Source organism: Phaethon aethereus (genome assembly GCF_964289735.1).
Source record: "Phaethon aethereus genome assembly, chromosome: 3".
Taxonomy (NCBI): Eukaryota; Metazoa; Chordata; class Aves; order Phaethontiformes; family Phaethontidae; genus Phaethon; species Phaethon aethereus.
This window is the reverse complement of record NC_138576.1, coordinates 6,241,694-6,268,163: the sequence shown is the minus strand read 5'-3', so window position 1 is coordinate 6,268,163 and position 26,470 is coordinate 6,241,694. Positions and strand designations below refer to the sequence as shown.

At 44.8% G+C, this 26,470-nt stretch overlaps 1 protein-coding gene across 3 annotated transcripts in view; it reads right to left on the bottom strand.

The window, feature by feature from the left end:
• The window catches only part of RUNX2 (RUNX family transcription factor 2), a gene marked incomplete at its 5' end in the record, with an annotated part of 226,223 nt that overhangs the window by 90,121 nt on the left and 109,632 nt on the right, over positions 1 to 26,470 (bottom strand). For all 3 annotated transcript variants that reach the window (XM_081997933.1, XM_081997934.1, XM_081997932.1), the window contains 2 exons: positions 9,426 to 9,587; positions 19,079 to 19,252. In XM_081997933.1, the coding sequence (XP_081854059.1) occupies positions 9,426 to 9,587; positions 19,079 to 19,252 (336 nt within the window). The remainder of the gene's footprint in view (positions 1 to 9,425; positions 9,588 to 19,078; positions 19,253 to 26,470) is intronic.

Sequence of the window (26,470 nt, the reverse complement as noted above, 5' to 3'; positions counted from 1 at the left end):
CCAAGGGTTTAACGCAGTTTCACTCGCAAATTTACCTGTGGAATAATTATGAAGGTGGAGAGCAAAGAGGCTGCTCTGGCTGAGTGTCTGGCACCCAGCGGGGCCACGGCCCGAGCTCTGAGCTGCAGGCTGCTCTTTGCTTTGCACAGAGCAAATGCTAACTAAACCTGCAGGAAAAAGCCTCCGTGACTATAGCTGCATTTCTTAAAATGAAAGGTTAAACAGTGTATGAAATGAGGGGAGGATACGTATCCTGCTGTCCTATTACTCTGCCTCCATCTAGGCTAGCAGGTGAAGAATTAAATTCATTTTGTTAGCAAAAATGGGAGGGACTTTACCATGGGACAAATATAAAAGCAGAAAAATTCCTAAAGGAATTGCAGAAGCCCCCAAACTCAGTGAAAAATGCTTTCTCAGCACCTTTTTTCAGGTGAGTTGGAAAAGTAGAGTCCCACTAGTAATTCAACCCCAAACAACTCCTTTTCAGCGGATACTGTAGGAGTTTGGCTGATTAGGGAAGGGAACTTCCACTATTTGATAGATCGTAGTGAACCCGCAGCAAACTTAAATGACCAAAATATTTTTGTACGGTGCCCCTCCCGCCTCCTCGCAAGTCAAGCCAGTTCTGCATCCCACGAAGTCCAGTTCCCTGTGGCTTCTGCCATCCCCTGAGACCCACCACAGCAACCTCCTTTCTTGACCACCTCCATGTTGGACTTGTCAGCACCACAACAAAACCTACAGGAACTCACTCGAGTCACAGAACTAAAAACCGGTGCTGCAATCTAGCAGATGAAGTTATAGCAAGTTCAAATGAGTGGAAAGTAAAGTTAGACAAATTCAGACTAGTAATAGGACCCACATTTCCAAAGAGAACTTAATTAGCATCTGTAACCAAAGGTTGTGGTAGATTTTGCTTCCTTGGAAATTTTTAAATGAAGACCAACTGAGTTTTCTTTTTTTTTTTCCCCCCCTCAAAGGTTATCCTCAAGTTCAAATGAGAGCTAACTTGGGGAAATCTTACAGCTGGGTTCAAAGCATCACATGGGCTTCACTGTATTAATAACCTATGAACCTATATATCTGTTGAAAGCTGCTTGTACCAATTTATTCTCCCCTGAGCTTTCTAGAGGAAGCTCCACCATTGCTAAAAATCCTTGCCCTCCACAAAAACTCCTTGGACACAGAGCACCATTGAGCACTGCGTGGGTGCAGCGTCGGGTTCCCCCTGAGGGGACCCTGCATCACCTGCACACTGCTCTTGAGGACACGGGGAACCTGTCCCAAGCTCAGGAAGGCATCTCCTGCTTTGATCCCTTCCCTCACTCTTTTTGAGTCAGTCTGAAAGCAAATATTAAGAGATTTCCAGATTAGCGTCCCCAAATACCCTCCCTTTATGCATATGAAGTAGTTTCTTCTCTTAATAACATCCCTTATGAGCCACGTGAAGGTGCGCACCTTCGTTTTATCTCACTCATCTTCCTCTCCGCTGCCTACGTTGCTTTCTTTTGTACAACCAGAGAAAGCCTGCACCGCTGCACGGCTCTTGCCTTCTCCTTCAGTCACCAGTATCAGCCCAGTATCACCAATATCAATGCTCTTTTAAATCTGACAACCAAACCGGCATGACACCAGATCCTCTTCTGCTAAAACATCCATGGAGAGGAGAGGACATTTGGGCATCTGTAAAATGGGGCCAACAACTATTACTAAACCACTTCAAAAAGGTGTTGTGAAGCTCTGCGAGGCTCTAATGCTTCCTTCATGGCCAAATTCTGCATGGCCAGAAATGAGAGGGAATTTCACTGAAAGTCAAGGCAGCTCCAGCTTTTTCTACCAGCAGCAGTTCTTGCCTGTTGAATTATATTTTTTAGTGTACGATTTGCAGAATCGGGACTTTTAAACTATACAAGTCCTTGAGGGCACAAAAGACTTTTCCACCTATCTTATACCAAACACAGTCACAGTCTAAGAAGGACCAAATTCTCCTGCATTTTACAGAACTATGTAATAAATTCAGCTTGTGCAATTAATCAAACCAAATTCAGTGCAACAAAGACTCAGGGCCACAGAGAGTGAAGAGCAAAATAAGTGATTCTGGTCACCCTACATGTACCAAAGAGCCTCATGTATGGGGTTAGATTCCCTCTCCATACCAGGACACACATGGTCCTGCATCAGTCACCACTGCCGACTCCATGCTAAGTAGAAAACCAACGGCGATTCCACCAAGGGAATGGAGAAATCGTCATATGTCTTTGCACAAGGATGAAACAAAGAGCTCGGTCCCACAGTCTTTCTGTTAGAAGCTTATTGACTTTTTTGGGAGCACACATCTAGGTAATGGCCCAGGATCTGGCCCTTTGAAAGTCTGGAATCGAGCGCCCGGTTGCCCCATTAACAATTAGCATTCTGTTTACAAAACCCAGCAGAGTCAGTAAGAATAATCATTACAAAACATGCTCAGACTGTGATTCCGGTTTAAGTTAATACAATTTTAATGAGTCCTTCAGAAAAGGCCTGGCACTTATGGAAAAATTTCCTTAATTAATATCAGACCCTAAATTAGTAATAAAAAAAAGCCCTGAATATCATTTGGTCTCAAGCTGGAACTAAAGTATGTTTTGGCATCATTACTAACTGTTAGCAGCAAGTTCTGGAAACAGATGCAAATCTTGATATGTGTCCTAAATATAAAACACATTGCAAAAAAAAGCTCAGATAAAAATATATCTATATATCCACATATATTTGAGTGTGCTATTTCCTGCCTGTATCAGCAACAAATTTATTCCATTTAAAAACATTCCACTTGTTTCTTCTCGGGATTTTTTAAATCCCTTATTTCAGGAGTAAAACTCTTTCCCTCTGCCTTCATTTTTCCTGTTTATTTCCTCTCCCAACAGCCGTTTTAAGTAAATGGAAAGGGCTTAAAGACACACATTATAATATTCAAGCATCTGAAAATCAGCCCGCTTGTTTTACCACCTAAATATGGGTATAGGTGCCTAATTTGAGGCCACCCACGCTAGAAAAACTTGGCCTTCATCCTTGAGGTAGGGATCATGCAACGCATCTTCTGGACAACTACTCCAATGAGAAATTCTACCCAGCAGAGAGGCTGCTATTGAAACCCCACAGAAGAGTGCCAAGGTGCTGAGATTCCCAGGTGGCACCAAGTGGGCAGGAGACTAAAAATGGAAAACCTGTGGTAAACAAAATAAATAGAACCACTGAAAAATAATGAAGGAAAAAAAAAGAAAAAAAGACAAGTTACAAGGGTAGCAAAGGAGGGTAGCAAAATGAGCGGGTTTTTTCTGAAGACCTCAGCTCTCCAAAGTTCTTTACTTTGCCTTAATTCAGTGTCACCTCGCAGGGAAAGCATTGAAAATTAGCTAGGAGAAATGGAGACAGAGACAACCTTGAGTCTCTCAGCCTCCATTAAAAAAAAAAAAAGAAGACAGAGTGAAAATTGTTACAGTCACCAAGAAAAACATCACAGCATAGCGAGTACACCAGGAACAGAGCTGGCTTCTTGGGTTTGCCAAGAGCTGGAGACAATATTGCTGAAGCGTGAACTGCTCATTCATTTCAGGAGCTGCTAACACCAAGGCCAGCAATGGCAATGGCCACGGTATTAACCATTTCTCTGCTCCCCAGCGCACGTAAAGAGGAAAAGAATTATATTTTGGAGACAGCACTAATGTCTTCTCTTATTAAGGGTTCTGTCCTGAAATGTGCTTATTACCCACAACATTTAATGAAGTTAGTAGGAATTAAGGGATGCAAGAATAGCTACTCCACATGACCACGGTTTTCACCTAGTGGCTGTAAAGTTTTCTGAGCTCCTTAGAAAAAGATAAGCAACTTTTCTTTCAAAAGACCAAATCCGCCCCCCCTCCAAAAGGGAAAATCCTTCTTCTAAAGATCATGCATATACGTGACATTAAGCAAAGTCCAAGGTAATTCATATTCAGGGTTAGAAACCCAAGATGACAACCGGTACAAGACCTCAAGAAAAAACAGCCCGTTGGTGTGAGCCACTTTCTCATTAATACGCAAACACTAAATCCAGAGGTTCAGCTGGATCTGCTTCCATTATATGTGGGTTTTTATTTTAAGATTTGTAGGCTTACACAAATGAAAATGAAATTGTGTAAAGGAATAGTATTGTCACCGATTAGGGCATGGCTGGCATTTGCAGGGTTGCATTTCTACTTGCCAGCCACCAGTGAGCTAGGAGAACAGGAACATTTCTTAAATTCAGTATCGGGTGAAGGTCCAGGACGGTCCAAAACGGTGTGCTGATATCTACAGAGTGAGATGAATTAATGGGAAAGTTGGCTGCACTCGAACTACCAAACAGCCCAGGGCCAGGGCCCATTCTCTGGCTCTAAATCCAGCCAGGATGCCCTGGCCGCAGCTGCACCATTAAATCCTTTTAGCCTCCGCAACAGGGTGGCTGCCGCTGAGCTGCCCACGGGAATGGATTCGGGACTCGACTCATTTCCAAACCACGGCTGGGCCCTGCTCGGAAGCGTGCTGGCCAACCCCACTCAAAACCAACCTCGCTGACTGTTTACCAGTGCTGGTGCTTAACAGCCCAGGCCCTGCCTCTGTCTAGATTATTGGTAAAGATACTCCCTCCCGGCCAGTTTAGTTCAGAGGGATGGGTCTGCAAACTTCTTTTGTTTAGAGGCTGAGTCCAGCGTGTCCCTCATCTATCTCAGCGTGTCCCTTATCTATCTCAGCGTATCTCCATTTAACGACACAGTAAATATAAAGACAGCAAAATTCACCCTGCAGACTGCGGGGACTCCAGCGCATGGGACGGGAGAGTTTGGGCATGGTGGCATGAGGCCAGCATCCCCAGCTGACAACTATCTGCAAAGAGTGCGAGCCCGGTGCTGGAAAAAGTAGGTTTGGTGATTTGTCCTGCTAGGTAGCTTCAGTTTTAATTTTCTCCTTTGTCATGTGGGCATTTGTCAAACACAGTTGCGTAGGACAGGCTCTTCCACAGCCAGCACTGAACGTGTTCACGTTACGCCTGCAGGGCAGGTCCTCCAGCAGCTTAAGAGCTTGACCCTACGCGTCTCTCAAAGGCGAAGCAAAAAGCAAGAGACTGTAGCAGTTAGGCAGAAGGGCTGAGAAAGTCCAGGTAGAGTGCAGGAGAAGAAGTTGTCTCCCCACCTCCCTTCTCAGGAGTCTTCTCAACAAAATAAAATTGAAGCTCAAACCCTGAACAGAGCCGGTGGAAGTCAGGGTGAGGCAGGCCCTGGCTGGGTTAAACCAGGACTGAAGTGTAACAAAGGCTGTGATATGGATATGTTTATGGGACAGTTAAATTGTCTCTTAAATCACCTCACCAAAGGCAGACTATCAGATCAGACATGCCTGTACCTGAACCACTCACCTAGGCTCGCCTTAGAGCCCATGGAGAGAAACAGGCTCTTCCCAAGGCACTGCCAGGGACCAGCACAGCTCATCTGCAGACTGGTCAAGTCCTGCAAACGCCAGTTTGTCCCCACCGACTCAAAAGGGAGCTGAGGGTGACTGTCTCACGTATGGATGTCTGCCCTGGGGACACCTATACCCACACCTCCCTCACCGGAGCAGCCCTCCTGTGAGTGCAGGAGCAACCCAACCTGTACTCCCTGCTCTGACCCTTGCATGTGCTGAGGACTTGCTCGATCAGTCCCAAAGCTTTATGTAAAACGGCTGTGATGTGTATTTATATGAATCATATACATTAATTACATAATAGACACTCATGCTGCTCCCCATCCCACACGCACTTTGGTTATGCATAGGACTCAAAGACTGAGTGCATTCGCTATGAATCATGCAATAACACTACGTCCCTCAGGCAAAACTCTCTCTAAAATGACCATGTTCATATATTCCCATGGTTTCCACTACAATATTATTTAATTAAGAATATTAATCTGCTGGGCCACCAACTTTCACTGTCTTCTGGGGAAGTCTGAGCAGACAGATATTTTAATAAAATACAGGGAATCCTGCTCTTTTTATGCCTGACTTGGTGCAATAAGGTAAGTTAATTGCATGGTCTCATGAGCTTATTTTTTGTTTATTCTTGATATGAACATGAGACTTATGCACCAGAGAGATCATTCGTTCAACAGTTGCATGAGTGATGCCAGATCTTTTTTTGCTTTGCTTTTCAGCTATTGCTGTTGAATACTGCCCAAACCAGGACAATGTGACACATGATTAATTAGTTGCATGACGCTGCAAATAGAGCACCTGCCCCCATTTGGAAAATAAAAAGTGAATACTTGAAGTTTGACAGCCGTGGGCACTCATTTGCACGTGCCTGCAGCGTGCATGCAACCACTGCAGTTGTGCAAAGAAATCAGTCTAGACACTGACACGACCAGTTCAACCACATTACACCAGCCTGCCCGAATAACTCCTCAGGGCTGCAGCCTGCTGCCCTTTTCCCCTCTCCCATGGGATGGAGAACTGCACGAACCGCTGTGGCAGTCACCCGTCACCTCCTGTCCTACAGCCCCAAACCTCTTCTGATGATCAGCCTAATTTGTGATGGAAACACAAATGTCCTCATCACCAAGAGATGGACCCATCCCAGGATGGGAACACCACGACATCATTACTGAGAGAGTGGTCAAGCATTGGAACACGCTGCCCAGGGAGGTGCTGGAGTCGCCATCACTAGAAATGTTCAAAAAACGTGTGGAACGTGGCGCTTCAGGATATGGTTTAGAGGGCATGGTGGTGGTGGGTTGGTGGTTGGACTTGACCTTAAAGGTCTTTTACAACCTTAATGATTCTGTGATTCTGTGACCATTGTTTTGGCCGTGGATGTGTTTCTGGTCATGGGAATACCATAAAAAATAGCTCTGGAGGGCTGCCACTGACAGTGCAACCAGGAACCACTCTTTTGAAGGACACATTGCTTTATTCAATGGTATATTTTCAGTGTCTGGGTGAGCACAACTTAAGCAGTGGTCTAGGCAGAGCCATGGAGGCCTGTGGAAAGTCTGGGTGATGTGAAATTGTAGCAGGTAGGAAGTCCTGTGCCTATAGGTGTGACATCCAAGGCCTAAGGGGGAAGTTTTACCCATTTTTCCTCCTGCATGATGTTAAGCAACAGGCAGTAAATATGGCATTCATTAAAATTACCTTGTATACTTTTAACAGCCTTGATAATCGGATTTCTGCCACTGTATCGGAAAGCAAAGTTTGTTTTTATTCAAGGCCTTGTAAAACTCTAATTTCTCCCTGATGCACTGAGGGTGCCTGAAGTTTTCTAACATTTTTAGTGTTTCTTAGCCATCATTTTTTTCCCCCATCAAAGCTTCATTCTCCTCTGAAAGATGTATCAAGTAACCAAGTGGAGATTCAAGTTTCTCCACGTGCGAGGGATAAATTGGTTGCTGCAAGGGGCAGCTGTAAACTTGCATTTCTCTCTCTCTACTTTGCACACAAAAGATGGGATCCTGCCCTCCCTCCCTGTGGCACTGCTAAGCAGAAACTCTCGAGAGGAACCGCAGGGTTTGCAGCTGGGCTGCAACGTGCCTCCTTACAGCTCGAGCATCAGGGCTCGTCCTCCACCCAGGAACACCGCTCTGTATTTCTGAACGTCAGCAAACACTGCAGACAACCTCTGGCACTTGTGGAAGATCAAACTCCCCTTTTTCAATCTTGAATCTAACTGGAAGCAAGATCCCCATGCTGGGAAAAGGTAAGAGCATTGTGGAGGCGTCGGTCGAGCCCCCAAAGGATGAAGGACAAGAAGCATGAAGGCAACCGACTGTGGCAGAAAAGTTCAGTCGGCGGCCACAGAACGTACACATCCAGGTCTTTTAGTCATTCCGCCTGTGCCCACATGCCAGGCACTCACGTCTGAATACACGCAGACAAGCAAGGGCTGCAGGGCAAGTACGCGGCGCTACAGCTGCCGCAGTCCCAGCCGAGCCTCTCCTGGAGGTATTGCTGGGGGCACAATTGCAAAAATAACCCATTCGACAGCACAGACCATCAGGAGGCTCCGACTCAAAGGGAACCTGTTTCGGACCAAACAAAGCATTTCCTCAGCAGCAAGCCCATCAAGTTTTTTGAACGAAGTCAGCGCATTGCACGGAGAGCCCGCAGGAACCTGCTCCACTACCCTCCAACCCTCGGCCCACATGGAGACGTTTGGCATCTCTGAGAAGGCAGAGCACGCTAGGACGCTAGGACCGCAGAGTTTTGTGCAGCTGTTTGTTTGAGGAACAAAGCTTCCCTCCTCCAAGATGAAAGAAATCAAGGAGTCTACGCTAATCAAATCCTACACGCCTGCTGGCTGAAGTTCAGCTTGCCAGTGATGCAGCTCAGTGGAGGGATCAACATTTCTAGCGCTATGAGCTTGGTGGAAAGGGAAAACACGACAGCAAGAAATTCACCTGGCCGCGAGTCAAACAGGTGTATGGCAGCAGCATCCAAGATTATAATAATATCTTGCAAACATGCAAAAAATAGATGTAATAAGACTGATTCTTTGGTTTTCATTAATGAATCATAAAGGCTTTCTTTACATTACACATGCTTTTTTGGCATACGCTGCTAATATTTCCACACTTGCAAGGTTGGAGTTTTAATACTGAGCCTCCCTCCCCTAAGGTTCCTCATTTTTGGCAAGATATACAAGGTGACTGTGTGCCATGACAGGCTCTATCTTACTTTGGGGCAATCAGATTACTTCACACAGATGGTTTTATCACTGAGACCATTAGAGATGAATTGCACAGTATGTAAATGTACATTTGTTTGATAAAAAAAAAAGTCTCAGTTCCTCACTGCTGTCTTGTCTATGTTCCTAAACGTATTTCCTCTCTCCTGCATCATTCCAAAGCACAATTTGTCCAATCTTTACCCTAAAGTGACTCAGCTAGTTTTTGATAGGCATCTTAAGTACACATTAGCTAAGGAAATAGGCCTTCTTAAGCTACTGGATTGAAATGCAGGAGAATGAACCTCAGTCTTAATATTGAAGAAATAAAGGCATCTATCTATCAGGATGCCTAACATCACACATGCCACAAAAGTAAAGCACCAAAAAATAGAGAATATCACAATTACCTTAAAATATGCAAGTAAACATACTCTTGTAGGGGAAAAAAAAAAAAAGAGAATTTGTTCCCAGAGCCAGGTTCACAATTAAAAAATAGTCTGATCTGAAATGGACCTAGAGACATTCAAATGATGCATGCTCAGAGCAACACAGCAGCTCTTCCACTTCCAAAAAAAAGGGACTTTGACCCCCGCCCGCTGTGCAGTAACCCTTTTATCACCGACTGAGCTTTGCTCTTCTTACTAAGGTTTGTCTGAGGCCACGGAGGCAGCCTCTGCCAGTCCTGTTCCTATCTGCATAATTGTTTCAGGCAAAACATGGTCTTTACCTGAGAGGCGTCTGGGCACATCGGTGATGGCTGGAAGTCCTGTGCCTCGAGTGGAGGACAGGGGAGTCGTGGAGTGAATGGATGGTGAAGTCATCTGGCTCAAGTACGATGGGTAAGACTGGTCATAGGACCATGGTGGAGATGACTGTGCCTGCCTGGGGTCTAGAGGGGGGAAAAAAAAAAAGTAAATTTTTTAAAAAGGAAGAAAAATTTTAGAGCATGAGCAGCCTAATTGAAAGAGGTGGGATTACTGAAAACATACACATCAGTGCTACAAGGAATGAGAATGCAATGAAATGTGACCTGCTCTGCTAGGACTCAACCCCTTCAAGCTTCACTCTGTGCTTTTCCCTCCCCATAACAATTCTGGGGGAAATGAACGGAGCAGCAAGCAAAGTTTTAAAAGATCTAGCAGCTGTGCTGCAATTCCCTGACGTCTCTCATCCCGGTCTAACAGCGTGTTATACCGGACTCGCCAGCCCTCGAGGATCTGGACAGGTAAGCAGAGAGAGAGAGTATGAGACCCAGGTCTGAGCTGAGGAAGTGGACTTCAGAGGTGGGGAGACCCTACAGTCAGCCCTTGGCATGCCTGTTAAGTTGTTACCCAGTTCAAACATTACACTGTAGTGTTTTCAGTGCTGAAAACGCTATCCAAGAAGGAAAATGTCATTCATCTTACCAGCATCTGTCCAAAAATGTCACAGTTGGATGCTGGCCCAATTATCTAGTGTCACCTCAATTGCAACAATATGAAACCAAATGATTTGGGATAACTATCGGAAGCTAATGACGCCTTTTGATGTACTTGCTACAGCTCACTATGAAGGAAAGGATTTTAAGGATAAATACAATTTATTTTTTGCTGAAGCACTGGTGGACTGCACTGAGTGAGAGAGAGGAAGAACTAGTTTTAATCACCGGTGCTTGGATTTATAAACCATTTGCTCTCAGTTAATATCTGGTGATAAAGATACCACTGAATGCCTCATAAATTATAATTATTTTTATTTCTTTACGTTGATAAAAACAAAGCACTTTCAACCCCAAAGTTTGTTTTGGGCACTGCACAATAAACAGAAAACTGCCTCTGAACCGGCTCATAGAAATCGTAGCACATCCCTCCAAATCCTCCCCAGTCTTTTCAGTGAAGCACATCAGGTCCACTCAATTTGGAGAACCTGCAGCTGTGCTAAGGCCCTACTTTGTAGACAGCAACGTGATAGCCACATGGCATAAGCAAAGGCACTTTTTCAGGAAATTCGATTTTTTTTTCTTTTTGTAACTCCTTTCCCTGCTCTTCCACACAGCAAAACCTTGTAGTTTCAGCTATTCCATGTTTATTTTTTCTGTTCAGACATGATTTGTTTGAAGAGATGTCTGGAAAGCAGATACTTCCTTGAAGCAAAATAACTATATAGATATAGCAAAAAAACCCCATCTTTCCAATTTAATTTTAAGAGGATTTTCCCAGTTTGCCATTTATATTAGAGCTGAGTGATATAAATGGTTAACATAAACTCCTCAGAAATCCAAAGGACACTTGATCATTAAATGTAATGAACTTCTTTGTTTTAACAATTTCAAGGCTAGGGTTGTATAGATTGGCGCAGGTTCAAATCCGACTGACTGCTCGTTGTTATATCTGATATCGACATATTTCTCTGCCTCATTCCACTACTATAATTCACCATTCAGTCAATGGTAAATGATCTTCAACTGGGAACGGAAAGCCTAGGCTTGCTGGGAAAACAATCTTAAAATTAATGATGTGTCAGGAGCACAATCTCAAATCCAAGCTCCTTCAAACTCAAGAGCTTTTCAATCTCTGCTTCCGAATCCAAAACAGAGTCCCTTAAAGATTTGGGTTTAGGTCAGATCCAACACTGGAAGGAAATTATATAGCAGGTCAAGGCTAGGAAAAAAAATCATGGCAGAAGATGTTTTCACAGAGTTCTGATCTAAAATGGTGAAAACCTCAGGAAAGAACCTGCCTTCTGGAGGTTCATGCCACTTCTGGTAGTGCAATCCTCATGGCATGAAAAGATCTTGGGCATCTCTGGCACCCTAACCTCTTTGAACACCCATGCTAGACTTGGTTTTACACCTCATGTCCTTAATCAAACAACTGTGAATGTCTGTATTGACACAAGAAGGAGGAATGGCAAAAAGTGGCCTTTCAAAAGCTTATGTGGCCTTTCAAAGCAACATCTCATACTGCGCTGTCAGAGGCAGAATATGGGGCTGGATGGACCACCAGTTGTCCCAAAAGCATATCATATATTCTTACATCTAGCTTAAATTCATACATGGCTTCTACAGCTCATCCCAACCTCAGAGCCACAATACCACATTTCTTTTTTATATATCTATTTGATTTCAGCTCTCCATGAGCCCAATACTGTGAGATCTTAAACTGCGAAGTATTTTAGAGAAAGAGAAAAAAGGGGATGGACTTCTAGTGAAGACACTGTGCTTTTGGCCCGGAAGCAGATCTCCTGTTGGACTTCGGTAACTCACCCAACTTCCATTTGATGCAATTTCTACACAAATCTAACGACAGTAATGATATATTGCATATTCTGTACGGTGCAGGCACTCTCTGACTACCTCACTCACAAAATGGGGTGTTTATCTCGGCTGGAAACTTTCAACATAGATATTCAGGTGCAAACTGGAGTCCCTCTGAAACTAGAGTGCAAGCGACTTGGCACCAAGAAAATGAGATCATGTCTTCCCAGGGAATAGGAAATAATAAAGAGGAAAATCCTCAACCAATTTGAACATCAGATGATGCATCAGAGCTCAGCGACTGAGGAGAAGGACACAGTGCCCCAGGCTGGAGGATCGCTGAGATTCCTCCACACCAAGGCATGGCTGAAGTCATGGTTGAGGCAGGATGGGAAATTTTGCCCTGGGGCTGACTGGCTTCCAGCATTATATGTAGGCCCTTAGGAAACAGGAAAGTGAAGATATGAGTTTCACCAGATCCTAGAGTAAATGCCCTAAAACCAGCCCCAGGTCAAGGTTTGCATGGACATGGGAAGAGAGAGCAGCAAAATGCTCTCACCTTGCCAAGCCAAAGGTGATCTGCCAGCTCACAGGGTACACGTCACTGCTCAGTGGTGTTGCCCAATCCCCAGAGTAAAATGCTGCCCTGTCTAGTCCTTGAAGGCGGACGTGCAGCTGGATCTCACACGGCACCCTTTGGTCCTGACAGCAATGCCACTGGAGCAGAGACTTTGGCCACTGAGGACCTACCAGCCTTCTCTTCTGGTCCCACGCACCACCCAGCCAAACCTCCTGGGGGGAAGGAGGGTGCCAGGGGTGTCACAGGGAGCTGCCTACCAGTGCTTCTGGGGCCATCAAGTGGATGCTTGTAGGGGAAACAGAACGATGTCCTTAGGAGGGTCACCTCCCCCTCGTTTGGGCATGGAAGGGGTGGAGTGGCTATTTAGCCCATACTAGCAGGGATGAAACTACGAGTGGATTTGTCAGAGGTTTTCTTTGGTCTGCTATGCCAAGTATCAGGTTCCCCATTCCCTCTGGCTGGAGGGCTCACAGGTGTCTGCGGGGTCCCTGCAGGCCAGGGCCTTTGCACCATCACCGGCTCTGGCAGGCACAGCACATCACAGTCGCGAAAAGCCCAGAACAAAACCTCAGAGCTCTGAGGCAGAGCAAACGTGGGTTTCTCCCTAAAAAAAGGAATCCCTCGAAAACAAAGGAAACACGAAAACAAAAATACACTGAACAGCTCGGGAGAAAGTGGCCCTCCTTCCCATATGGCAACCATAGGGAAGGGCTAGTTCAACGACAGCAAAGGAGACAGAGGGCCACTATTGAGTTGGCATTTGCACTTCTGCACTTGAAAATTTTGGAGCGATTACTAAGAGCAGTCCTCCTTTTGCAAACATTTCTGTTACGCCTGCATAGGTGCGAAGAAAAGCGTGGCTTTCATCAAATTCGTTCACAACGGACATATCGTCCGTACGCTAAGAAACCCTGGGCACAGCTGGGCTGGAACAAGTCAGCAGGGCAAGGTCTAAACTATTGCACAAACAGCTTCGTCCTGTTTGCACTGCCAGGTAAACCTCACTGAAGCAGGAAATGCTGAGTATTGCAAATTATTTTGTGTCTAGGTTTTACGGCTGCATTTACAGTCAGTGGGAGATATACACGGTTCCTGACCCTTGTGGCCTGGGATTGACTGCATCAATGGACAATGGACATTGATGCTTAATGGACAATAAGGGGTTTTAAAAATCAGTCTGAGATTGGACACACTGAATAACACTAAAAAAAATCAAAGAATGAGAAAAACCCTCAGTGACCCCATTCTCCCACCAATGACATTGCCTCTCCAGCAATGTGACTTCTCTTCCTTCAATGGAAATGTTCTGAAGTGTCAGGGGAGAGAAGAAAAACCTGTAAATAGCCCTGACAAACGAGTTTTTCCACTGCTTTGGTACTGGATTATGAAGCACACAGAATTACTATAGAAAAAAAAAAATCAATTTCCCATTTCCCAAGCTGAGCTACATGATCACAGGCTCGCAGCCTCTTGGCGTACCATCTATAACACCCCAGCGACGTCACATGCATTCACGCACTTTGCAAAACCACTCCCATTTAAATCCAGCCATCAGCTCCAGCACTGGCTGCTGCTGATTGCATTAGTGCTACTGCCAATACTAAAAACCAAGCTGTCTGGAGCTATCTTTGGTAAACACTTAAAGCAAATGTCCTCACTTCTGATCTTAACGAAGCCAAGATGACTTTCCGCATGAGTAACCCAACTATTGTTGTAACGCCACCCCCGCCCCCAGCAAAACAACAACAACAAAAATGCAACCTCCTACTCTTCTTTGACTATTTCTTAGGCATCTTTAAAAGCCCAGGGCTTGATCTGGATTGCACAGTTCAATCAATGAAGTCAAATCCAATGGAGTTACACCCCAGTGGACATAAGAGTAATCGAGACCAGATTTTGGCCTGAAGAACCTCTAAAACCATTTCTCCTCCCTCCACCCCCAAGGGTCACATTTCTAAAAGAAAAAAAAAATAAACTGAACAAGTCATGCCAGTAGGGCAACTAAATTGTGAGGAGGCGGAGCGGGGGGAGTTGAAAGAATACTTTAATAGGAGGGACACAAGCTTTACCAAACGGAGATTCACAGTGGCAACTCGCCAGTCGCCTGAAGGGTGCAATCAATTTGTCTAAAATACAGCAGACTGCAGCCACCCTTGTGTTCATGGCAGCAGAAATCCCAGCTCCACCACCTCATCCACTGAGTCTTGTAGCTTCCGTTCCACGTTACAGTAGGCTGAAGGCATAATTCGCCCTATAAGCCTATTACTTGGGCTGTTTCTAAACGATCTTTTCCAGGCAAGCAGGAATTTTACGCGCCACGCTCTCAGATCGATGTGTGCCAGCTACAAACTGCTGCGTGCTTCAGAGTGCTGCTGGTCCCAGGTGAAACACAGCCAAGCCCTGGCAGGGCACTTGCACAGAGTCGGCCCAGTAACAGCTACGCGGTTTCTGTTTCGAACCTGTCCTGCAGCTGACGGTCTCGGAGAAGAGACGCTGGTCTCTGAGGCTGATGCCGCACAGCTTCATATCCAGAGCCCAGGACAACGCCGTGACGAGCACGGCTCTCTGCCTTCCCCCGACTCTGTGAAACGGCAGCATCCAGCCCACTGCCTGCAAGTCCTGGGTGGGGGAATTAAGGAGGGCCCAGCTGGTGCCATCCTCATCCTCCACCTGAGAGTCAGAGGTGCTTTGTGCCCATGGTCTGCCCAGCAGACTCAGTTTACGCCATCCCTGAAACCGGTCCCTGCCCGCCAGTGGAGATGGGTCCCCTCACTAACTTCCAGGTAAGCCAGCTCCAAAGCCTTTAAATCTGCTTCCTACAACCCTCAAAATGAGAAGCGAAAGCGAAACGTCCCTGAAGTGCCTGGGGAGGGGAAGAGGAAAAGGGGAAAAAAAAAAAAAAGATTTCACGGGACCTGCTTTTGAGTGCTGTTATTGCAGTGATGAAAGTCACAGGTTGCCTATAGATCAGGCGGTGCCACAGCGGTGATGGAGCATGAAACCTCACTTAACTCCCACTTCGCAGGCCCCGCAGCCCAGCCGCCGGGGTCCTCGCGCCAACCGCATTCCTGCCATTACGCCCGCGGCTTTTCCTGGCCTGGAGAAGCTAATCCTCACCGGTTGCTTTTTAGAAAAAGAACAGGTTTTCTCGTTTCATGCTGAAACACTGATGCAACCGCGCAGTGTCTGAATGGGAATGTAATCGGATACGTGAGCAAGTTGTGCGAGTGCCGTTAAGGAAAGGGGCGGGGGGGAAGCAAATATACCAGTATCCAAATGTGAACAGACAGGATTCCTGATTTACGGGCAGCAAGCGGGGTTCAAATTGAATCTGCATTGCCTCAGCAAAGGCATCTGCTTATTGGACGATTTGTTTTTTAATGACCTTTCTATGTTGCTTTTGCAGAATCCTAGTTAAAATGCCATGTTGAATAAGGGCAACTCTGTGCCTTGTACCGCCACAGCCCGGTCTTCGTGGTCGGTTTAGGACGGTGCCATGATTTGTAAAACCTGTACTCTGATACTCAAGGAAAATAAACGCAACCTAGACAGAGCAAAGACGTATAAGAGTGAACCCCAAAGTGCTGAGTTCTTTCAGACTCAGGTGTGGGCCAGCCAGGCTTTAAATATTATTTCTGTTTAATCATGCAATAGCTATGCAAGACCTCAAGTGGAACGAAACAAAAACAGTTTATGTGCTTGCTGGTGATAATATGGACTTTGTTGTAGGAAACCAGTATTTACTGTTAAGGTTATTAAGAATTAATTGTTTTCCCGAAACTACTAGGTAAAAGATTAAGAAACAAAGGTATTTCTAAAGGAATGCTTGGTTAATGCCAATGAAGGTAATAAAAAAATCCTTGTTTTTCAGACAAGGGTCTAGTCTCCTTTTAATACGTACCCAAGCCATACCAGCCCAGTGACCATGTTAAGAAGCCAGTGGGTAATTCCCACTGAATATCACACCACAACAAGGAAACTGGTGGAGATGGACAACCCAGACAGATCACTCCCTCCTACCACACCAAACAGGCGGATGTTTAGCAATTTCCCATGGTCACCTAACACCCGATCAAAGAGGTGCCTCGTCTGCGGCACCAACTTTGTCTCTCCTTGGCAGGCTTTGTGTGGCAACGAACATCCATTCATCCCAGAAGAACTCGGAGGGACTGTCCACAAGAAGCATCCCAGCACTTTGGTGGAACATCAAAGCATGTAGAGCTTTACAGATTACAATCAACATCCTGAGGAGCACCAAAAATCCTCGTGGGGAAGCTAGCGCAATTCACAGAGCTCCCACCGATGTAACATGCTCAGGCTAATTGCCTTATTAAATGGGCGGGCTACCAGAAAGTTAACGAATAGCCTTTGTGGGCAGGGTGTTTGACTTTTCTAAATAGAGGAGAAGACAAGGGTGGGGAATACCATGGCAAATACTGTATTGGACCACTCATTCACTGCAATCTTTAATAAGCAGCTGAGTCCTCACTGCTTTGAGGGAAATGAGAGCAATTTGGGATTCGACAGTATCCCACGACCGTGAGTTTATCCAGCAAGGAAAGCACATAATCCACAATAAGTCAGCCTGCCTTCCCCAGTTCAGCTCACTTCCCTCTGCCCTACCAGCACCGCATCTTCCCTCTCCCGATGAAGTCTCAGCTGGTACTTTTGAGCTGCTGCCTCTTAAATTTGCAGAGAAGGCAGCGAATGCCACACAGCTTTGTTTCCAGTCAGGCTTATTTAAAGCTCATCTGAAATTTTCACCTCCCGGATCTGTAAATGCTGCTGCTGATTCATAACGAGGCAAAGAAGTACTCTATTAATCAAACCCAGCAGAACATTTTCTACAGGAGGCATTTATGTGAATGAGAGCAGCATATGAGGTTACACTTAGCTAGGAAGAAAATTACAAGGGGATCTCAGTTCTCATGCTTCAGGGCATAAGCTGATCACCAGATGGGGTCAGGAAGAATTTCACCCTCCTTCGTTCCTAGATATAGTGTTGCACAATAGGTAAACTATGGAGGCACAAGGAAGAAGGAAAAAAGCTGATTATAGCCCCGTTTTTATCCGCTGCTTTCTCAGGAACTATGTCCCCAAACACTGCCAGACAGAAGACGGTAGGTTAGAAAAAATATTGGGCTTTAGTTTGGCAGTTCTTACTCAGAAAATGATATGCACAAGAGCCTTGACTTCACATGTCCAACAAAAAAAAAAAACCCACTAAGTCCAGCCAAATTCCTGCTCTGGGAAGCTGGTGGGCAGCAGGTACCTTGTAATGTGTACTATCGACATATTTCACATATTATGAACATTTTACGCTAGTTAAAACTAGACTTCTAGATCTGGGAGAACTTTGCTGCAGCTCATGGGAACAAGTTTTTCACTTCAATACTCTCAGTGCTTTGGGTTCAAATTAACCCACTTACTTCTCTTCCTTACTGCAAATTAATAAACCAGTTGAACTTAAAAAAGAAGAAAAAGAAAGAAGAAGAAAGCCACAACACTTTGTTAAAACCGCTAAGTTTCAGCTGGTATCATGTCAAAACCACTTGAAACATGAAACCAGAAATCTTCCTAGGTTGACTCAAAGACTATGTCTATACTAGGAGTGCTTTACCGGTAAAGGAATACTGGTGTATAAGATTGGCAAAGGTCTCCTGGTATAGATGCAACTACAGCAGCAAAACTGAGTTTTAAACTGGTCTCGTAAATTGAGCCAAGAGTTTTGTTGATGGACTTGCATCTAGGTGAAGTTCTTGAACAGTTCTAGCCAATGAATTGGTCAGGGGCAACAGCTTTTCACATCCTGGATAGAAACAAATATGTCAGCATAAGTTTTGAGTGTAGAAATGGCCAAAATTAGGTAGAGGGTGTTTTCACATTCTTTTGAAAAAATTAACTGGCTCTGAATTTAGAAAAATGACAGGATCAGTTTATTTTGTAGGCTTCACAGTTTTGTTGCAAACTTCTGGCATAGCTGCAGTAAAACGTCTTATTTTGGTCTTACAATCTGTGACACATGAAATCTGTCTCTCCGCATGCAATCATAAATGTTGCATACAACCCTCACAAGCAACCGCTGGAGATTTCTCCATAACCCAGTTAGTTTATTGTAGCAGTGGTCAGCACTGGTGCTAGAGGGAAACCGCCAAGTGAGAAGATTGTCTCATTATGTCGATAGAAAGACCATTATATGCTGGCCGCTTCCCTCAACACCAGTGCAAAATAAAAAGGCTGAATAAAGATATTCGTTCTAATACGTCCTATTGCACACACAGAGGACAAGGCAGAGCAACGTGGCAGTTAGAATTTCACCAGATTCCTACACAATTTACCCAGATTGACTATTTTGGTCTATTTTGGACTTACAGCAAAAAGATATTTAAAAAAAGAAAGACATTTTCAGCTTAAACACTGTAGAAAAATCCACTTCCCACCTAGCTTTGCTGGGAACACATCTCTCACTCTGTAACAGCCTCTTTTACTGCAGTTGAGACACAAATATCCATAAGCAATTACTACCATTGCCTGTGCAAGTCAAACCTATGGTTCTGTCTCTTACCTGTAATCTGACTCTGTCCTTGTGGATTAAAAGGACTTGGTGCAGAGTTCAGAGAGGGCCGTGGGCTCTGGGTCGGGACCCCTACTCTCATACTGGGATGAGGAATGCGCCCTAAATCACTGAGGCGTTCAGAGAACAAACTAGGTTTAGAGTCATCAAGCTTCTGTCTGTGCCCTGGAAACAGCAAATCATAAAATAAAAGCGTTAATAACAAGATTTAGTAATTTAACACACCCCCAAAAAAACCCCAAAATGGCCTCTAAGGACCTAGTATTAGATTTAACGGACTTACAGGTATCTCAGCTACCCCCGATAACACAGCGACATCGGTGGGGAGATCTGTGCTTTGGGCATGGCTGTGCTGGTGAAAGCCTTATCGAGTACAGCTGTGCCCACGCAGATGTGTATCATTGCAATTTGGATCAAAATAAGCACTTACGAGGACATGCACACAAGGTCTTTTTTTGGTTTTTGTTTTTTTCTTTTTTTTGCTGCTTTAACTACACTAGGTAGTTAAAGGGGCAAACTTTCTTTCCCAAAAGCAAGCCTCACATGTAAGCACAAGTTATCAAGTGGGACAAGTGTTCCATGCCTGGTTTATATGTTGTGGATTTTTCCTAAGAAAATGCGAGGTTTTCTTCTCCCCTTATTTTTTTTTCTTTAACTCTGTCACAGTTAGTCATTAGCTTTCATTCCTCTGGGAGATTTTACAAAAAGTAAATAGTCACTGTCATTTGAGAAGAGCAGTATTGCAAGGAAAACCTTCAAAGCTGCTGGCCAAGACTGGGTCCTACACTCCCTTGCATGGTCAGCCTTCCTCAGCGCTCCTACTTCCCTCTCCAAAACCAGGCTAAATGCCCTCGTGCTGTATGGCCACATTGGGAAAAGTCATTCACGTGTGCTCCGCTGTTAAAATGTGGGAATTTTGGGGGAAAAATGCCAAAAGCAACAGGATGCCCCAACTGGTACTCATATTGTCGTTGAGATGTTTCAAGAGTAAAGGCTTTACTTATCTAATTGTTGTATTTTTGCTCCTAGGTTTAATTTCTTTCCAAAGTAGTTATAGGATGCTCCTCGCCCAATGGCGCCTTTGAACGTGAGGCGCAGGAGGTGTTATTTCTATCATTCAACATATGGAGAAACAGGCTTGTGTAGAGATTAAGGTCAGGACTAATTTTACTTAACTTTAGCCATTCATAAATCAGGCATCTAGTCTAAACTCTTCTAATGTAGACTTCCTCTACAGTTAGTGGAAAGAAATAGCTACTTCCAGAGGGCAATTCATCTCATTTCTCTGACACCAGTCTTAAAATGGGATGATTCACCTTCTGAATTTGCTTTCTCTTCCTTCTCTGATCACAGAGGGAGCACACATGACTAGTTTAATTAGACACCCTCACCATTAGTCAACATTAAATGGAATGAATCTCATCCTAAGTTACTGACCAAGGTCACACAAAAAGCCTCTGGCAGAGTTGAAACGGGGGTCCAGACCCCCTGATTGCAACCTAGAACCACGTCTGCCTCCATCCCTGTAAGGGATAGGCACAGGCAACAACTGGGTAGGATATTTTTATGCTTTTAACAACAAGAAGAGTCCCTGGTAGGGTTTGGGCTTGAACCCTTCCAGGTGATACTCAGTGGCTTGAGATAATCCACATTGTCCCTCAGCAGCGTGAACACAGCCATCTGTCTGGAGGCTACGAGAGTTCAGCTTTGCAGACATGGTCGGACTGTCCCATCGGTATTAGTGCCACAGAACCAGTTCTGGCACTGGTGAATTTATTTTAAAAGCATAAATGAGGCCACTGAATATTGAGATTGAACTATCAGACTACCACTCTTAAAAGAATGCCTTTTAATGATACCTCTCATCACAGTGCCAAATTACATGGGTTCACATCATCTAACTGGGACCATGGTGCCTGTGCGACATATAGCCAAAGCAATGTCACTACTAGAGAGCTAAACCCAAACTAGATTCAGAGAAATCATCATTCTAGGTACAAGAAGTGAAGGATTCGGGTTGGGAGATTGAGAAGAAACTGGATGGAATTTAATTTTGGAGAAACTTCTTTAGCAATTTTAAAAAAATTAATTAGTTGACCCATTATTTTGTACTTTGAAGTATGATTTTTCTCCTCCAGGATGACGCAGTGTAAAAGCATGGGGTAGGCAGGAACTTTCTGCTCAAGGAGAAGGTGCTGCTCTATGTTAGAGCTGACATGGGTGGCTACTCCTCTCTTCAGGCAGTATCAATCACTTGAAATGGGGAATGGTTTTTTGGTGGGCTTGTAACAGTTCCAAAATTGCAGCTTTAACTGACCTGGTAGTCTTTAGCATTAGCTCTTCAATCTATTTAAATTACAACTTGTGCGAGCTGGGTGCTGCTGAATCTGAAGAAATGACTTACACACACGCAGTCAGTGTTTTCTTGGGATTTCTCCTTCTCCACCTTCTTTTCCTCCACAACTTTTATGTGTTTGCTTTTCCCTTTGCTAGTCATATTTTCCACTCTCTTTTTCAAATGCATCTCCTTCCCCTCCCCTTTTCTCTTCTACTTGTTGCAAATCACATTTTGGCAAATTCAAGAGGGCTCAAAGTAAGGCAAACATGATCAGCCTATCTCCAACCTCACACACCAGGGCTGACTTTACCTGGGAATGAATCACCCTCAATGTGAATTTTACTTCGAATTTTTGTATAACAATCCTGTGCTATGTTCATACAGTGCCCTTTTTACTAAAGAATCACTAACAAACTGGTGTAGAAGCTATTTTAACTATCTTCAGATAACTCACTGAACACTTGTTACGTAGGATAGCACTCCTGCACCAACCTGTGCCCGATAACCCCCAGCTTTGTTTTCATCACGCTCTGTTTGCCCATGCCTAGCTTTGCTAGAAAAGTGTTTGTATTTAATTATATGTATTATTATTATCATGACTAGGTTTATCACAGGAAGACAAAATTCAGCAGCATAGCAGTGCATTTTAGTGTAGGCAGTGGGGAAAAAGAAGAAAAAAAGGAAGAGTAAAAAAAGAGGGGAAGAAAAAAGAAGTAAGAAGAAAGATCCCTACATCTGGCTGAATTGAAATGATCTAGAGATGTGCAGCTTTGGGTGTTGTCACCTCCCCCCCCCAAAAAAAAAAAAAAAGTAGGGAAAAGAGAGCTATGCACATCTGGAAGACCCCAGGCATCAATGGAACTGCAAGTCCCCAGAAACCATCAAGGGGCTGAAGGCAGACTTGCCATCCCCTTCTGGACATCTAAAATTTAGGGTTGTAACACGGAGTCATGTTGTGACAAAGAGATCCACAGAAGGAGCCACACTTCCCCAGTGAAATGTCCCAGCGAGATGAGATTACATTACAGCTTCGCACGTTATGGGTTACCATGCTTTGATAAAAGCTAAGACGTGCTCACATTGACAATAAGCAGGAAACTCGACAAAACCGTCATATTCAGGAGGTGCTCACAAAGAAGTGTAGGCAACTTAAATAAATCTCTCGCCCTAATTCCTGTGCAGAAAAAAAAATCCTATTAAGTACAGAGGAGCCATGAGGTATGGGCTGAAAACACTCTAAAAAGGCCTTCTGAGTAGCACATAAGCAGCAGCAATGAAATATGTGATACATGTTTAAAACTCATTCCACAAGCTGCTTTTCATCTCTCATTGATATATGTGTCCGTTGACAGAGAAATTCCTGATCCCAGGGGAGTGTGCTAAGAAAAGCTGTATTCCTTGGTCTCAGTCATGAGGCGTAATTTTATTTCAGGAAAAAAGATTAGGGTAGCAAGTGTAGATAGCTCAGGGAGAACCGGTGATCTGCTGTAGCAGCGAGTACATTAAAAAGCAATATAAAAGCTACATAAAGAATAGAATAAAATAATGTTGCAGTCACCCCGATGCCTGCAACACTGCATTTAGTGCCGGTTCCTCTGTTACAAAGATGATTTTGTGGAATGGATTGGGCTTGGAGGGGCACAAAAAGGTTATGGACACAGGCAGTCTTAGATACAGAATGCAGCCAAAAATGCTGAGGCTGTCCCATGAGGTAGCGAATAAGGATGGGACCCAGTGGCTATTGGAATAGATCAGGTAGCGGGCAAGGAGATGGGAAAGAGATGAGAAAAATTGAGAGTTAATAGACAAAAATTATACAGGCGGTTCTTGATTTGTCTGTTGTCACCGTACAAAACATGTTAGATATCGGAAATCCATGATTTGCTCCAAAATGACGAGCAATATTCTGGTCTCTCACTGCTGCTCAGCTATTTCAAGCCAAACACCAACCTGAGTATTAGTTGCTGGAGACAGAAAGCATTGCTATTAATCCACACCAGTACCACTTTGGCCATTTTACATGAACCGAACCAGCAAAAAGTACTGAGCGAGTGCAATAAAGTCAGGGCAAACCGCAGCCGGCCCGACCGTGCCTGCGCTGCCGCTTCAGCTCGCCAGCCCAGGATGGCCGCAGAACATGCTAAAATGGCCCGTAGACACTAATGCTCAATTATCACATCGCAGGCATGGCAGAAGATGTGAGGAGGCTTCATCTCCAGCTTAATCATTTGAGTTTAAACTGAACGAAGGAATGTCTTCCAGATCAAAGCAAGGCAATCTTGAGTCTGCTGGATGTGGTAACTGGAAAGGGACGTGAGCTTGTCTCTCATCACTGAACTTCCACCGCTCCACTGGAGAAGTCAAGATGTAAATCGGGCCGTGGAAGAGGCTGACTTGCAGAATGTAAATGTGGTGTTGATGCTTGAAGATTTTTACCTCCTCGGGGAGGAGGGGTGTGTGTTTTTATCTTTCAGCTTGTGGGTGTGGAACTGAAAACTAATCAGATTATGCTACACGTGGCCCCGCCAGATGCTGACACTCAGGGACTCCCTTTCTTTGTACCGTGTACACCACCCACCAGTTTTTTTGTGTGTGTGTGTTTTTTTTTTCTGGTACCAAGGAGATCTGGTTACCAGATTTTCAACAGATGCTTTTATCACTCTCAAGTGGGTTAGCTATTTTCAGTCATCGCCCAGTTCTATCTTTTTTGCTTTTGCCTTAACAAGAAGAAGTATCATGGGAGTCAGGTGCCTCTGCAAAAGAGCCAAGGGAAGGCAGAAAGGTCATGAAAGCAAGAACCTGGGGGGTCTCACCTGCTGGGGACACATTTGCTGGGACATCCCAAGCAGAACAGAGGGTGATGACCCACATGAAATACCAACTCGGTTTGTGTTCGCTCTATGTCATGAGCGTGCTCAGCATCAGCCGGTAAAGTTTGGAGAGTCGCTCCATGGAGTGACTACAGCTGGAAAGGGCAAACAAAATAAAAATCCTCTGAATGCCAGGGCCAGTAACCGAGGCTTCCTATGGCTCTGGCTTCAGTGCTGACATTGAAAAGAAGAAAACTTTAATGGAAGAGGGACTTTCCTTCAGGCCAAGGAGTGGCAGAAAGAAGAAGAATCACCTAGTTTACAAGCTATGAATTTCTAGCCTACACATCCCAAGCTTTCCCTGACTTCAACAGAAGCACATCAGAGCACAGGAACCCAAGTTTTGATTATTCCCACTGTTCTCCAAAGGTGAAGTGCTTTAAAATGGTAAAGAATGGGCACATTTTTTCCTACTAACATTATATGTCTTTCAGACAAGCACTCTTGATTATGCCTCTTTTAGCACTAGCACACTAGTGACATACTTCTGTGTACATGCTGTAGAATGCAATTTCACACCACAAAAAAAATAGGTCACATGTCCTCTGAATTTCACTACAAATTCTCCTTAAATTCTCTTTAGATGTCTTCCTGCATTTCATCCCATTTGGGATGAATTCTGTGAATTCAGCTACAGGCTTGTAAAGCTGAAGTCGAGGGAGCCATATTTATGCCAGGGTAAAGGAGTTGAGACCTGAGCCTAAGGCTTCTTAACAGTTGTTGTGCAGGGACTGAATAATGCTGAGCATTCAGCATGAAGCAAAAATATCCATTGTTCTGTTACGAATTTCAGACAATACATCATTGCAGCAAGATATCACTCCAAAGCAGTGTCAATCTACGCTCTGGAGGTAAAAATAAGAGAGCCATAAATCAGCAAAAGCCCAGAAGATGCACATCAGCAATTTGCAAGGGAAAATCTCTGAAGTCACAAGGGTCCCTCTTATGTCCCTTGCCTTGTGACAAACCGTCACTCCCCAGGCTGGCTTCCCCTCACCCAGTCCTACCGAATGCATCCGATCCAAAGTTCATGACAAAAAAACCCAAAACACAGAAGAGCCAAACAATTTTTACCCAGGAAAGGGAAAAGCTTGGAAACCTTCCAGCCTCTTGGGTAAAGACACAATTATGAGAAGAAAAATATAATCCACCCAAGAGACATAATTACATAATTAGGCCATAGGCTGAGCATAGGAAAGGTTCTTATAGTTCATAAAACAAGGAGCTACATAGGTGCAGTAACTGCAGTTAATTCACTCAATGGAGAGAAAAAAAAAAAGTGTTTGTTTTTTAAATAGCTGAGGGCATCAGTTTGCATTCGACTGGAGAGCTTATTCTCCCAACTGTACACAGAGCCCTATTAGTGCCAACAGGAGCCACTCAGACGCAGGCAGAAAACAGGACCCTGTCTCTTTTTGTTCTTAAAAGACATCTTTTTTACCCAAAGCAGGTAAACCTGAAACTACTGTGGAGAACTGGATAAAGACAGACACTGTGGATGGGCTCAGTGCCTATACAACAGATCTAACGTGGTCCATCACCAAAATCCCACTGAGCTCCTCCACCCTGACCCCTGCTCTCCCAAAGGTCTGCGGACTACTGGTACGGCTCCAGAAGGGCCCGATCCAGCTCCCAGGGGAACCAGTTACGCTACTGTCTTCCCAGAGCTGTGGCTCCAGCCCGGGGTGAGCAGAGGCAGGGGCAGATTTGAACCTCAGCGCAGAGGTCAAGCCCGCGGAGCATCTCTGGTGTCGATGGTCATCTCCCCACTGACTTACCGGGAGCAAAAGCAAATGTCGACCCGGCTGATCCCGCAGGCAGCCCGCCCAGCACGGGACGAAGCCAGAGCTTCCTGCAGGTCGAAGGGAGGAAGGAGCAGGAAGGGTGAGGGGAAATGATCCCACAGGTGTGTAACCTGTGTCCCCCCGTGCCCATGGGAATGGCTCTAACTCAACCACTGCAAAGCCTTTGAGGATATAAAGTGCTATCAATGCTTTTTAAAATTCAGCTGGGATCTGTGAAAAGCATGCATCCAGCTGAAAGACAGACCCAGAGGTCGAGGTTTTTCAGCAAATGGCAACAGCTGCAAAGGAGCCTCTCGCTCCCAAAATTTCTCTAAATAGAGAGGCAAAAAATGCCTGCTGGGAGCAGGGCTGCAGGCGGCTCCTCCGGCAG